At 47.5% G+C, this 13,355-nt stretch overlaps 5 protein-coding genes across 5 annotated transcripts; 1 reads left to right on the top strand and 4 right to left on the bottom strand.

Annotated features, from left to right (window-relative positions):
* Positions 1 to 728: 728 nt before the first annotated feature.
* BKA55DRAFT_694589 (cytochrome P450) lies at positions 729 to 2,086 on the bottom strand (the record flags this gene model as incomplete). The annotated part of the gene is made up of 3 exons (XM_046200059.1): positions 729 to 1,222; positions 1,417 to 1,484; positions 1,530 to 2,086. The coding sequence occupies 3 exons, from the start codon at positions 2,084 to 2,086 to the stop codon at positions 729 to 731; spliced, it is 1,119 nt and encodes a 372-aa protein (XP_046045095.1).
* A 511-nt stretch (positions 2,087 to 2,597) lies between these two features.
* Positions 2,598 to 5,791, top strand: BKA55DRAFT_597475 (uncharacterized protein; the record flags this gene model as incomplete). Its single annotated transcript, XM_046196079.1, has 7 exons — positions 2,598 to 2,601; positions 3,352 to 3,612; positions 3,658 to 4,095; positions 4,304 to 4,400; positions 4,816 to 4,989; positions 5,091 to 5,455; positions 5,529 to 5,791. 7 exons carry the CDS (start codon positions 2,598 to 2,600, stop codon positions 5,789 to 5,791), a joined length of 1,602 nt encoding a protein of 533 aa, XP_046045096.1.
* A 254-nt stretch (positions 5,792 to 6,045) lies between these two features.
* BKA55DRAFT_622891 (copper-containing nitrite reductase) lies at positions 6,046 to 7,755 on the bottom strand (the record flags this gene model as incomplete). Its single annotated transcript, XM_046196790.1, has 2 exons — positions 6,046 to 7,291; positions 7,339 to 7,755. 2 exons carry the CDS (start codon positions 7,753 to 7,755, stop codon positions 6,227 to 6,229), a joined length of 1,482 nt encoding a protein of 493 aa, XP_046045097.1. The 3' UTR covers positions 6,046 to 6,226.
* Positions 7,756 to 9,138: 1,383 nt separating this feature from the next.
* BKA55DRAFT_521238 (purine nucleoside permease) lies at positions 9,139 to 10,352 on the bottom strand (the record flags this gene model as incomplete). Its single annotated transcript, XM_046188496.1, has 3 exons — positions 9,139 to 10,019; positions 10,067 to 10,214; positions 10,263 to 10,352. 3 exons carry the CDS (start codon positions 10,350 to 10,352, stop codon positions 9,139 to 9,141), a joined length of 1,119 nt encoding a protein of 372 aa, XP_046045098.1.
* Positions 10,353 to 11,601: 1,249 nt separating this feature from the next.
* BKA55DRAFT_578870 (uncharacterized protein) lies at positions 11,602 to 13,097 on the bottom strand. The gene is made up of 2 exons (XM_046193772.1): positions 12,951 to 13,097; positions 11,602 to 12,811 (listed from the first exon to the last, which is right to left on the bottom strand). Exon 2 carries the CDS (start codon positions 12,771 to 12,773, stop codon positions 11,703 to 11,705), a length of 1,071 nt encoding a protein of 356 aa, XP_046045099.1. The 5' UTR covers positions 12,774 to 12,811; positions 12,951 to 13,097; the 3' UTR covers positions 11,602 to 11,702.
* Positions 13,098 to 13,355: the final 258 nt, after the last annotated feature.

Raw genomic sequence — 13,355 nt, forward strand, 5'->3', positions numbered from 1 at the left:
TGAGCCCCCTTGTTAGGGAAAATCATAGTGTCGATCCGGCAAAGGGAGCAATATGGCGCAATATGATGGGATGAATTCGAGGTAGTGCTGAGTTGATCGGCAGTAGAGGCCTCGTGTGACCCTGGTACCCCTGGACCTAATCCTCTTTCTAATGAGCTCGCGTGATTCGGACACATTACCCATACGGGAATATCCTAAGGTTCTTATGTTTGCACTAAAGAGTATGCTTAGTTTATGCATGCGAGATACCTGGCTTAGCGCTCAGCTAGCAGACAGGGGGTATCGCTGATTCCGCGAATCAAGACCTAAAACCTCACCACTATCTCGGTATTAATGACTAGTGCGATGTCGACCACGGAGGTGCAAATAAAGTGTCGGCGATAGGGATTTTAATTGGAGTGTCAGATAAGCTTGACTATGGTCTTGGCTTCTAGCGAGCTTCTTAAATCGGGTATATGTGATGACATGATACGAGAGCGATCGTCGGGCCGGGAGTTGTTGGCCTGCCTTGGCATTCACCGCTTTGACCTGCCTGTGAAGTGTGACTCAAGATAGCACGGAACCGATTAGGATAGCATTAGTGCCGATCTCATCTGGTCAATGAGGGGATATTCCAGTCTCACGATTGAGTCTATCTGCAGATATCCTATAAAGACAGTACAGATACATTGGATGCCTCTTCCTCTCCTACAGCTATGCATCTCTCCCATTTCAGTACCCAAACATGGCTAGTCCACAAATACCCGCCGCTCCACCTTGACAGGAAGGGGTCCAGGGTTCGAATTGAATCGATCAAAGATGACGAAGCCCATCTCTTGGTCCGCCAAGTACATGCTGTATCTCCGTACCAGGGTTGAAATCAATATCTGCAATTCAACAATCGCAATGTGCCTGCCAAGGCATTGACGCGGTCCCTGACTAAAGACGATGTAGTGCCTTCTGAGATTGGACAATTGCTCTGGGTCAAACCACCGCTCAGGATCAAATTCATCAGGGTTCTTATACAGTTTCCTGTTCCGGTGAATAGTCCATGGTGAAACTGCAACAGTCGTGCCTTGTTTTATGTGATGGCCCGCTATAATGGCGCCTTCAGGAGAAACCACAAGACGTTGCAAAGCGTAGGCAATTGGGGGTCGAAGTCTCAACGACTCGTCAATACATGCTCTCAAATATGGAAGGTCTTTAGCAGAATGGTATGAGACGATTCCATCGTGACCTGGCCCTAGTCTGGCGTCGATCTCCGCTCGTAGCTTCTCGAAGCATTGCAAAGTCGTTTGACAAGTTTGGCGCATCGTATACTAGATAGCTGAGCTAAAGTCGTGGATAACCTTGTCCCTCGATGCAATGTATCAATGGTACTGGGGATACAATATTCTTGCCTTCCAGGAGATTTCACTCTTGTCATATCGCATCTACCTGCTAAGAAGCCCAGAGGGAGGCCAAAAGCCATATCCCCGATGACATCCAAAGTGAAGTAGTTAAACCTTTGCCAGATCAGTATACTAGGTCCACGCGGAACGTTTACTTACCATCGCCGAATATCTAGTGTCTGACTGAAAGGGATGTTGGTGTTCTGGGCCGCAACATCATCCAAGTGGTTCAGTAATCTCTGTAAATTCTGCCTGATGACAGGTTCCATATCTGTAACAGTTTTGAGGGAGAATGAGTTGGAAAGGTATTTCCTTCGCTGAGAATGATCACCATGATCAATGACGTTGACAATATCGCGCTCTTCGCCAGCAATCTTGTCATAAACAGTGTCTTTCACAAACTTTCGAGCTGCAGCATGGCCATATATGTCTGGTACGGCTTCCGGGATATTGAAGATGATGAGACTAGGTGCTATTCGGATGACATCGCCAAGTCTTTCATGCTGATGATGGATACTTCTGGAGCGTCGCTGGAGCCATGTCTCCTTGAGGATCCAGAATTCAGTGGTTGCTGCAAGGAAGCTAGGGGCCGGATACTTTCTCAAGTCAAGAGGACCAAGAACATAGTGAAGAAGAGATCTCCAGATGAGGAATGCTATTAAAGCAACAAGAACAAAGAATGCCAACTCTGCTGCGTTCATTAGCAGTGAAATCATGATGAGAGACCTTTGAACAGCTGAGTGAACTGCAATGCATGCTTTTAAGTAGATTATCTCATGATACTTATAGTTGGGTAATATATATGTCAAAGCTTCGGACAGAATTACTCATGAGAGCAGCTCTGGTCTACGACTCCATTAAAGTATTCGATAGTGGCAGTTGTAATTCAGCCAATGCCTGACATTCGATCATAATTCCCTCGTCGAGGATCGGGAATGATATCACTCTCCGATGAATCACGTTTTGCTGCATGTTGTCGAATTATAGTTTGTGGCGTCGTGAAAGGTACAGCATTGAACACTGACAAAGAAGCTCGGACAGAAACACCTAAAGAGGCAATTTAGCACTACTGCACCCCGCCCTTTTAGCGTAGGCAACCACATACAAGTCCCCTCGACCAGATTTCCTTCAAGGGATTTCAAATTCTCGACCATATTTTCCCAATTCTGCTCATGACAACACGGTTGTTCTGTCACTTTGCATTCTTCAAGGGGCCGACGCGGTAAAATGGGTCGAAGGTCACAGCACACAGCCTGGTATGGTGCATTCCCTTGGCAACGCCTCGGGTATCATTTGAACTGACGTAACTCACAGTCAGACATGTCAAGATCGTCATTTGAAATGCAAGTTCCGCCTTGGTATCAAAATAAGCTATTGTGCCTATCCTGGCCTAACTTTTAAAAGGCAATCCAACTAGCTTGCCCTGCTCGAACTGTACAAAGTCAAGGAGAGAATGCAGTCCAGGATCATTCTTCCTATTCCGCCCGGGCATCAAGACCGGAACCTCTAAGATAAGAGGTACTATTCGTCGAAATCAAAAGACAGCAGTCTTACTTGAGGATGTCAACTCCCATAGTCTTGAGGCATCCTTGCATTTAGCTAATACTTCAAACCCCGACTCATCTTTAACAAGAGATCCACGGGTCCCAACACCGGCGGCCCACAAAGAAACAACTGTGTTAGATTCGCTCGACAACGGCCAGACTTATCAAAACTGCAACATCAACCCACTTAGTATTAGCGAGCTTCTTTGTAGCGAGGTTGATGGTACCTTGTCCGGTGGACACTACACTACACCGCCTCTCACGGCCAAGCCTGGCTCACTCTATTTCGATCGCTTTATCGAACAGACTATTGACCAGCGCGGAGCAGAGCTCTTACTACACTTCAAGAAAGTCATAGCGCAACCGTGGGTAAGGTTTCGGTCTGCTAAGTTGGCCTTTTTGAACTCTAATTATGGCCATGTAGTTCCAAGTCACAGATCCTGACTTTACTAACGAAGCTCTTCGACGAGCCTCAACATGTCCTCTTCTTCTCTACTCACTACTCGCTGTATCCAGTAGTCATAAAAGTCGCCTTCTGGATGATCCAGATGTCGCACAAGACTATGCGAGATACGGTGAGGAATACCATGAGAAATGCATTAGTTTATTGTTGCCTATGCTCAACGACAGTGAAAGCATCACAGATGGTGCATTCCTAGCATGCTCCACCATCCTCCGATGGTACGAGGAGCTCAGTGGTGAGTAATCAGTAATGTGAGATGATCATTGTTTAACTTTCTTAGCACCTATCCATGGAAGAGATGATGCAAGACACTTATTGGGAGGCTACGCATCAGTCGCCGAGTCTTTTAAACAGGATCTGCCTTGGGAGGGGTTTCGACGGGCAGCACTATGGATTCACCTACGCCAGGATATTTTTAATGCTGTCATTAACCAGAGAGTACCCAGAACTAATGTCAACCGATTGGGAATTGATCGCAGTTCCTCACCCGCTGACGAAACAACTTGGGCCAAGCGAGTACTCTGTCTTGAGGCCGAGGTCGTCGAATACTGCTTCAGCCACGAGGTATCATCAATCCAGACGTATGCATGCCTTGAATCCCGGTTGAATGACTGGGACCGTCAGAAACCACAAACCTTCACGCCAGTCTTCTATCAAGAGCGTGATCCATCCCAAGGAAGATCATTTCCCGTTGTTTCTGTGCTCTTGGATAGTTGCGGTAAGTAATCATCTGGGTCATGCACCAATATCTTCTCTGACTATGTGTAGTGTTCGGTTTGAGCCATTACTATTTCGCTATGCTCATGATGCTCGTCCACGATCCCCGCACGCCGAAAGTCGGTACTCAGTATCTAGAATCTCAGAAGCAAACCAGAGTCAGCCTCGTAATCTCGAGGTCAATCATCCTATAACTGACTACCTTCCAGATCAGAATACTGTATTTCTTGAGGTTGTTGTGCGGACTCGCCTGCTCAAGTCCGGTTCCGCCCGCCAGAGGGATAACCTGCCTGGCCCTTTCTCTGTGTAAGAAAAGACAGATTGCTACCTGGGTTTAGAACTAATTATGTTTATGACAGTCGGGTCATGGATCACAGATCACGCGGAACGAGATGCGGCGATAAAGGTCTTGAGGAAGGTCGATCAAGAAGATGCCTGGCCAACATCGAGTTTACAACGAGACTTGCGGGCTCAGTGGGAAAGCAGAGAATAAAAGAGACATATAAAGAGATTTGAACTTCGTTACGAAGGATATACCCATATACATAACCTTCCTGCAAGAATATCAAGGCCTCGGCTGAGAACTCGTATTTACCTGGCCAAGACCCCACGTCTGACTTCTACGTCATCGATCTTACTTATTTAGTGTCGTCCTAACATTTCATTATTCCCTAACACCCATCAACAACGAAAAATAGGGTAAAATGCCGTCCCTGAACAGTTGGTGGTGGAATTTCCTCGAGAACTATGCCTATGCAGTGCCAGAACCTCCACCTCGAAAACGCACCAAGCCTATGGAGGTGCTCTGCGTGGGCTTACCTAGGTCTGCAACTGAGTCTCTCCAGACCGCTCTATTGAAACTTGGATACATCATACCTATCACGGATGGGATATTGTGTATGAGACACCAAACTACTCATCAAAGTGGGTTCGTCTGTGCCGCAAAAAGTGAGTCAATGTTCTTCATCATTGCGCAAAGTTACTCACATAGCTGAGATGGTTTGGCTCGCTCGATGGCAACACTACTATTACGAAAGAAGAGTTTGGCGAGGTACTTGGGCAATCTGTAGCTGTCACAGATGCCGCTGGTTCGGTGTTTGCGGCTGAACTCATCGCCGGATATCCTGATGCCAAAGTTGTACTCAACTACCGCGAAGACTTGGATGCGTGGCATGAGAGTGCTGTGAAGTCTTTAGTAAGCGTCCACGAGAATTGGGTTCTATATATACTATCGTGTCTCGGGAAAGAGCCGTTCTGGGGCTGGCACGTTTACGAGAGGTTTATGTGGCCTGGCCTGTTTCGGGCCCTGGATGGCAACATTGAGACAGGAATTGCGAGAAATGGTAAATGGGTTTGCAAGGGTAGGCAACATGCATTGCGTTCCAGAAGCGCTTCAATAATCATTGAGAACCATTGTACTGACTAGAAACACAGAACATTGCAACATGATCCGCGGCCTCGTACCGAAAGAAAAGCTCCTCGAGTGGACTGTTGAGGGCGGATGGGAATCATTCTGTAAGTTCTTGGACAAACCAGTGCCTGAAGAGCCCTTTCCTCACGTTAGCAAAGCTTCTGGCTGGGAGAATCACGAAGCAGAAGTTACTAAACGATATCTGATGAGTGCCTTGTCAGGCGTCGCTCTCTTATCTGCTGTTGGAATTGCAACAGGCGCCATCGTATATAAAACCATGTGGTGAAAGCCTTGTACTCATGAGAAAACGAGCCTTTGTGATTCAATGTTGTTAGAGTTGACATCGAAGATATCTGCAAAGTCTTCTGGTACATCAATTTGAACCAGCCATTTTACTAGATGTATTGAGTTAAGAAAAGTAAATAACGCCAATGAGTAACCCCTCCAGCATGGATGTAAACAAACCGAAACTGTCAAAATCGTCAACCCTTGACATAACCTTCGTTGCTCTTAAACCTCATAAGTCATGGACAATGCTAACATAAATATCTTCCAGATACGATGTCCCCACAACAAGCTGAACCTTCAACCAGACTATACCCAATAAGAAAGCCCCAAGGCGGATCAAGTCGTCACTCCGAAAGGCGGAGATGCTAAACCTGTAGCTATTCAGCCGCTCCTCATGCCTGCTAGCGCCATCTGAAAAAACTTCATGATATGATCAGGAGTGCAATTTGCAACCCACGCATGGTCTTGGCGGCTGAGAGCTCTGGTAGACTCCCGGATTCTGCGGCCCAGAGACATTGAGAAAGCCCACTGCACCCTTGTCGAGGCGGAAAATGGAATGGTCAACCAGTGTATACGTTCCTGGGACAGCCATCTTCAAGTCAACGATTGTTGATCCGCCGCAAGGAACAGAAACGGTCTGAATACCCTTTGATGGGTTACTGGTCACGCCACCATCTCGGTACACATTCTTGAAGTGCGTGCCAATGATGTGGAATGAGCTAGTCAGGTTTGGTCCAGCATTTCCGAAGAAGATTCTCACATCATCACCGACATGAGCCTTGAGGGGATGATCTCTTGTCAAAGCAGACTCGCTGCCATTGAAGGCAACGACTTGGGGCTCCTCACGAAGACCATTGGGATAAGAGAATTCGACAATTTCGGATCGTCGACCGTCATCGTCAACCTCTGGTGGTTCGTGGTAGAACTCGCTCTGCATGACATAATACTCCTTGTCCACAGGCGGCAGGTCATTGCCTTCTGGCTGCACATACATGAGGCCGTACATACCGTTGGCGATGTGAACGGGAACAGGGGCAGCAGCGCAATGATATACATAGAGACCAGGATAAAGCAGCTTGAAGCGACCAACCTTGGTTTCGCCCTCTTCAGCTGTAGTCACAGCAGCACCGCCACCAGGACCAGTGAATGCGTGACAGTCAATGTTGTGAGGATTTCCCGCGGGATCCTTGTTGGTGAGACTTAGTTCAACGACATCCCCGACTTTAGCGCGAATAAAAGGGCCAGGGACAGTGCCGTTAAACGTCCACTGTTCGTATTTGTACTGGCTGGTCAACTGTGCCAGTTTAGTTGTAGTTATCAGTGGAACCCTGACAAGAGCAGGATGGTCTCTTGTGATAGAGGGAGGAACATTTGGTGCTGTTGTGAGAATCGCGTCTTCTTTGGGGAGCTTTGAGATCAGCAATGTCTCGTCGTCAACTGTCTCGAAGATCTTGTGCTTGTGATCTCCGCCGATAGCAGGGACCATAGCGATGGATGCCTGAGACTGTCAGCTATATCCGAGACTTATACAGGAATATTACTTACCTCATCATCGACACAGCATGAAAGAGGCTTCCCTTGATATGTAGTGGTTTGCTCATCTTCGCAACACCCGGCTGCCTTCTCTTGGATTACCTCGGGCTTTTCGTCCACACAATGAGCGCAATTTATCTTCTCCGGTGCCAAGCTCATCCTCATGGGCTGGGGACTTCGTTGGTAAAGGTAGTAACTGAGGGCAATCCCTGCGGATACAGCTAGTACTGGAGTGATACGAGCATGATTAACTTGGCTGTTGGGCCTCGTCTTTGATGAAAAGGATCTTGCTCCGATCACCGGAGTCCGCCTGACTGGAAGTGATAGGCTTCTGATGAAAGCAGTAGAAGCAGCAGCTCTACTGGTAATAGGAAGGAGTTGACTAGTTGCTGGAGCAAGGTTCCAGCATGTTGTCACCATGCGAGACATAGTAAAATAGGATAAAGTGGAAGTTGTTGCAAATATTGAATAATTGTTGGCTCAGATTATCGAACCCATAGCAGTAAGCAGGCCTGGATGATCTTTATACTGCGGTTATCAGGCCATGGTATGGCTCAGTAAATAGGACTAGAGCGCGGAGATCTATGTTTGAGTGCTTGGTAATATGACAGCTGTTACTGACGCATGATGGGACGGAGTTGGTCTAGTGGTCGACCTTGATTCCATAGCCCTGATCACCGGTGAGCCCGAAGTGGTCACCTGAAAACGTCAAATTGCATATATCAATGCTCAAGCAAGTGCCAACTTCCCTATTAAATCAATCTTTTATAAACAGCTCGGTACTTGTTAATCACTAAATGGCTTTCTTTCAGTCGACCGCACTGAAAAAGCAACGGCGGTGAGGCCTAAAGAAATAATATTTAAATTCCGAAGGAGTTAGGGCTTAGCTAGTAAGTATTCAACTAAAGGGGGAAAGTTAGGACTTTTCTCGGCTTCATGAGAAACAAGACCATTCGTCTTGGGAAGTGGAATGCCTTTCAGTCAGATCATACGTATCATATCATCATGAGAATAGCGCATCTCCGCGGCTCGACACTTTACCCTCCAAGCCGAACTATGACTGAAGCGGCATCCAATCACCTGTCCTACACTGTCTCACCTCCAATACCAGAATACGAAAATTTGCAACCCCTCGCAAACTTGGTCTGTTAGGTGCGGTCCGAAACTATATCTATTATTATCTAGGTATTGGGCTCGTTTTTATTTCCGATGGAGGCATCAGATTTGCGAAAGGACTCAACGATTAATACAAGAGATTTACTGGTTGTTCCTAGGCATGGACATTCCATCTGATTTGAGATTATAGCACGGACCTTGGGACAAAAGATCATCAGGCTCATATGGTTCCAGTAGTTGTGCTAGACGGATGTACCGGAAGCTTAATACCCTAACCCAGAGCCTCTTTAGCAAGTGAGGTACCCAATTCCTCATTGATAGATTGGTAGACTGAGGAAATTAAGTCATGGAATATATGGCTGGATGTATCCATAAGTTCTAAACCTATTTCTATTCGAATTATTGGTTTGCTCCTACCATAAAGCCTTGGGGATTTTGCCTTGAGCTACCTCACTTTGGCTGATAGCTGAAGTTGCAAACCTTTGTTTCAAGAGATGGCAGATTTCCAATTGAATTAGACATGCAGAAACACTTGCAGAATGTAGGTCGCTATACCAAGTATGAATACGTGTCGGCATTGCCATGTATATCCCCATTTATATATCTATTCAGCCTTCAGCGTCAAGTGTTTATCTTAAGTCTATAACAGTTTAAAAGGAATCTATATAGGATCGGAATCCAAGCCCATAGTCATCGTTAGTGAGATCTTATCTGCTCAACATTTTGCTTGTCACCAAAACCAGGTGTTCCACCAAGCGAGCCAAAGATATCACCGATATAATTTTGAGCAGTGATGCCAGCCTCGAATCTAGTGGACCACTCCTCCAAGATCCCCTCTATAACCTTGAGAGCAGTAAGATAAAGGTTTCGAGTGGATGGACCCAAGCCACCTTTGTCCATAACAAAAGGTAGTTGATGGGGCTTATCCTCATGTCCCCGGTCGAAGTTGGATGCAGATCGAATCAGGAGGATTCGTGAGAAGTCAACCTTCCTTTGAAGTGCTGCGTTTAAGAGACCAGCCAGAAGGGCATTATCCTCCTGAGCTGTCATTGTGTACTCTCCCTGATCTGAAGTATAGACTCTTGCAACCTTCTCCATGGCTTCAGAGATACGATGGCCATGCCAGAAGGTATTAGACGACAGAACATCTCCTTCAAGAACCGCAGGCTCCTGCGCCGCTGCGTCAAAAATACCATCAGGGGAGTCCTTCCACAGAGCTCGGTGCTCAGCTGCCTTCGGGGAATCTGTGAGCTCCACAGTCTTGGCGACGGAAAGAGCATAGTCTCTCAAGTTTGCATTGAGCTCGAACACCTCAGAGCCATGCACGATACCAGGGAACTGGTCAGGTCTGTCTGCTCCCATTGGAACATACCCCGAGCCCCATTCCTCGGGAACTTCTCTCGCATCAAATTCGAGCTGGGTGTCAACTTGAACAGCGAATTTGGCAAAGGCAACAGAGCCAATAGTTGCTCGCTTGGGATTAACGCCTGCAATACCGGTCAAGACGAAGTATGACTTTGCGAGGTCAAAGAGCGGCGATGTCAGGAGAGCGCTGATGGACAAAGACGCGTTGATAACTGTCTCGGGTCAGAGAGGAGGCTTTTGAAGGGGATTTGATCCTTACGGGCAGTTCCTACCACCAAAAGTGCGACTTCGCCATTCTCCGTGACATGGATATCCTCATAGCCCCTAGCCAAGCCCGGAACGCGTACTTTACGAGAGAACTGGAGGGCACTATCAGGAGAAAGCCAATTTCTTGATTCTTCGTAGAACTCGTCATAATTAGTTCAATGCTATCCCAAGAACTAAGTCTCACTCACCATGGCGATAAGCAGGACTTTGGGCGTTATCTTAGCGTCAGTTGGCTGCTGGGCCTGGAGCCCTTGGGCGGCTGAGCTCTCTGCACTCATGATGCTTCGTATTATCGATATGATTACAGGTGGTCTTGACTCTTCTCCTAAGTTTGGAGAGATTTTCTTGAGGCAATAAGTTGATCACAGACAAAATCACCTCATTTAAGCTTGGGCGGGGTCGAGATGGCGTGATCAGCGAAACTAACGTTTGGGCTCCCGTATTATCCATCTATCTACGGGGTACCAACCGAGGCTCACGATCCTCTCGTGTCCACCGCCTCAGTTCTCCAAAGTAAGATTCAACCAGGTGAAGGGATTATAGGTTCCACAAAGCCTCCAATCCGAGGCTTGTTACCAGAGCCAGTACCATACCCCAACAATGAAGGCGACGGGCAGAGCCAATTTCGCAGTGTATATAATCTGCTCTCTTTGCTTCTGTGATCGAATGCGCATTTGTTCTTCGTAAAATCGCTTTGCTTCTGCAGCAAGCCTCTCTGAGTCGGCGGCTATATCTTCACCCGATCTGTTACAGATTCTTTCGATCATAGCCGACACGTCGGCTTCTGAAGCTTCCTGTGCAATTGGTTCGGTGATATTGCTGGGCTGTTGTCCCAGTCCCAGACGCTCGGCTTTCTTATCGTGTGACATGTAGTCGAACTCGTGAACTTGGCCGTGGAGCAGGCGTCGGGAGTCGCGGCGTTATTGGTAGGGCATTGGGATGGATACCTCTGATGGCTATTCACCTGGGCAGAAATGTCAAAAGCCTTCATCGATCTCACATGGAATTTATGAAGATTGGTCATGTCTGCCTAAGCTTCAGCCAAGGCAGATTTGTGATTGTGCAATCAGCCTCTGGTCTCAAGTGGCTTAGTCTGGCCTGTGTCACCCTGCACGTCATAGGCTACACTCCTCACTGCGCCCTTTATCTACAAATGTCACAACTTCCTCCAGATTGCAACTATACCGCTGAGTCTATCTCTGGCGTCCAAGAAGGTTGGAGGTCTGACAATATGATGTCTCGGAATCGGAATCGGTTGAGCCGGATTCTCGGCCGAGCCGAGCCGTGGCCATGACCGTCAGTACAAGGGAATGGCTTAGGTGCAATTCTGTACGCTTTTAGCTGGAGAGTCTTGCCTAAAACTATTTTTAATTCAATTATAGAAGCTCCATATATGGATCTTCGTGTAGTTAGGGGGCAGAGTAGCTGTGCCGTGGAAAAAGATGGTTAAAAGGTGCTGGCCTGTAATAAGCTTTCACTATCAAACAAGTGACGAAAACCCTGACTTAGTTATGAAGAGATGAGATTTGTTGTACACAAGTTCTGAATCATAGCTAGATCTGCCGTGTAAGTAACTAATTAACACTGGTTTGGAAAGAGGATGGAGGAAAGCCTCGCCAAGACTCCCTTTATGCCTTCCTTCGGCCGAAGAAGTCCATAACCTCTAAACTGCCATGATCAGAGACATATACTCGCTTGTCCCCATCCGTAATATTCATTGTTACTAATCCGGCGTACCTCGTGTACCTTGTCTCCCACTCCTGGCTCGTAGTTGGATAAGGAAAGGACGCGATCACCTTCTTCTGGCCATCAAAGCGAACCTGCACAAGGTTGTCACCCGTTGACTTGACAAGGTAGATACAATCGGAGCTAGTTGGCTTGCCTGTGTCTGGCTGTGCTATCTTGACTCCTTCCAGACAAACAAGCTGTTCATCGCTCACATTCACCAGGACCTCGTTACCGCGGACGACAAAAAGCAGGGGCACCTCTCTTCCGCCACAATCTTGACGGAATCGCACTGAGGCGGACACTATCGAGAGCCCACCGACATCAGCGCGTCCCCAGAGCCAGTTATCCAGGATCGTCTCCATCGGGACGTTGCCCCAGTTGTGGTCATGGTAAGCATTGCCTTCGACCTTGGTCTTGGTGCCATTGACGGTGACCTCTCCGGTGAGCTGGCCACCTGGAACAGCCACGAACCATGAGAAGTGACGACCGTCAACGTCCCACCGGCCTGAGCCCGGACGATATGATGGTGTAGTACTCTTGATCGCCACGTCGAAGCCGAATCCCTCCATCTCATCAGGGTCGACAAAGATGTGATACTCGCTTAGACCATTCACGCTGCGGAAGTAACTCTTGCGATACTGCAGATCACAGTGATCTTTTGCCACGACCAAGTCGGCAGGGAAATTGCCAATGCGCTTATGCAAGTCACATAGCTTCATGCCGTCCTTGGCGATGTTCAGATCAATGAGTCCCGTCTTGGGACCGGGGCCTTCTGCATTGTAGAAAAAGGCCACCTGGAGGAACCAGCCATCTTGAAGATGTGCGTCGGCGTACCACCACTCCCACTCTCCGCTTTCGATGCCGGGACTACGCAGGCCATCTTCCCAGCTCGCAGGTTGAGAGCGGTCCAACCCGAGCTTTTGCAAGCTCTGGTCATCAGTGAGGAGGCGCCCCTGCGTCGATTGAGCCATTGGTGTGTTTTGTTTCGAGTCTGTTATAAACTGTATACCTGGAAGAAGTAAAGAAATGATCAGAACTGAGCTGATACAGGAGGGAAATACAGTACGAGTCAATGTTGCACATATATATACCATCGTATCATGTAAGTCTGGCTACGATTCATCATTATTCAGACTTTTCTGACTTGCCTAGTATGCTCGCTTATGACAGCCGTATGATTCCGGAATGCATCGTGCCACTCAAATCAGGATATAACAAATAGATGAATGATCAGTTACACGTGTCAATTTAAGGTTTTGATAGGTAAGATACCTGGATAGTCTTGACGTTCCGCAGCTTCCGCGCAGACGATGCGAGGTGCTGAGATGCCCTGCCAATAATCCTGGTTTTGCCGATAAGTATTGTTTTCGTGAGTCTTATCCAATATCTCGCGATAACATCAGTCAAGAGGCCATATAATGCCCAGTAGTAGTATCCTTTCTTTTTGTCCTAGGCCTTAGGCAATAGTACCTGACAGCCCTGAATGTCGGAATTAGAAGCGATTAAGCGGAGTTCTCGGCCGAACCGAGCCGCGGCTATGACTGCCAGTCTAA

The sequence above is a fragment of the Fusarium redolens genome (genome assembly GCF_020744475.1).
Source record: "Fusarium redolens strain MPI-CAGE-AT-0023 chromosome Unknown BKA55scaffold_16, whole genome shotgun sequence".
NCBI classification, from domain to species: Eukaryota; Fungi; Ascomycota; class Sordariomycetes; order Hypocreales; family Nectriaceae; genus Fusarium; species Fusarium redolens.

Bases quoted from the DNA above. Each gene is read 5' to 3' on its own strand.
- BKA55DRAFT_578870 (XM_046193772.1), bottom strand. From the start codon at position 12,773: ATGGCTCAATCGACGCAGGGGCGCCTCCTCACTGATGACCAGAGCTTG.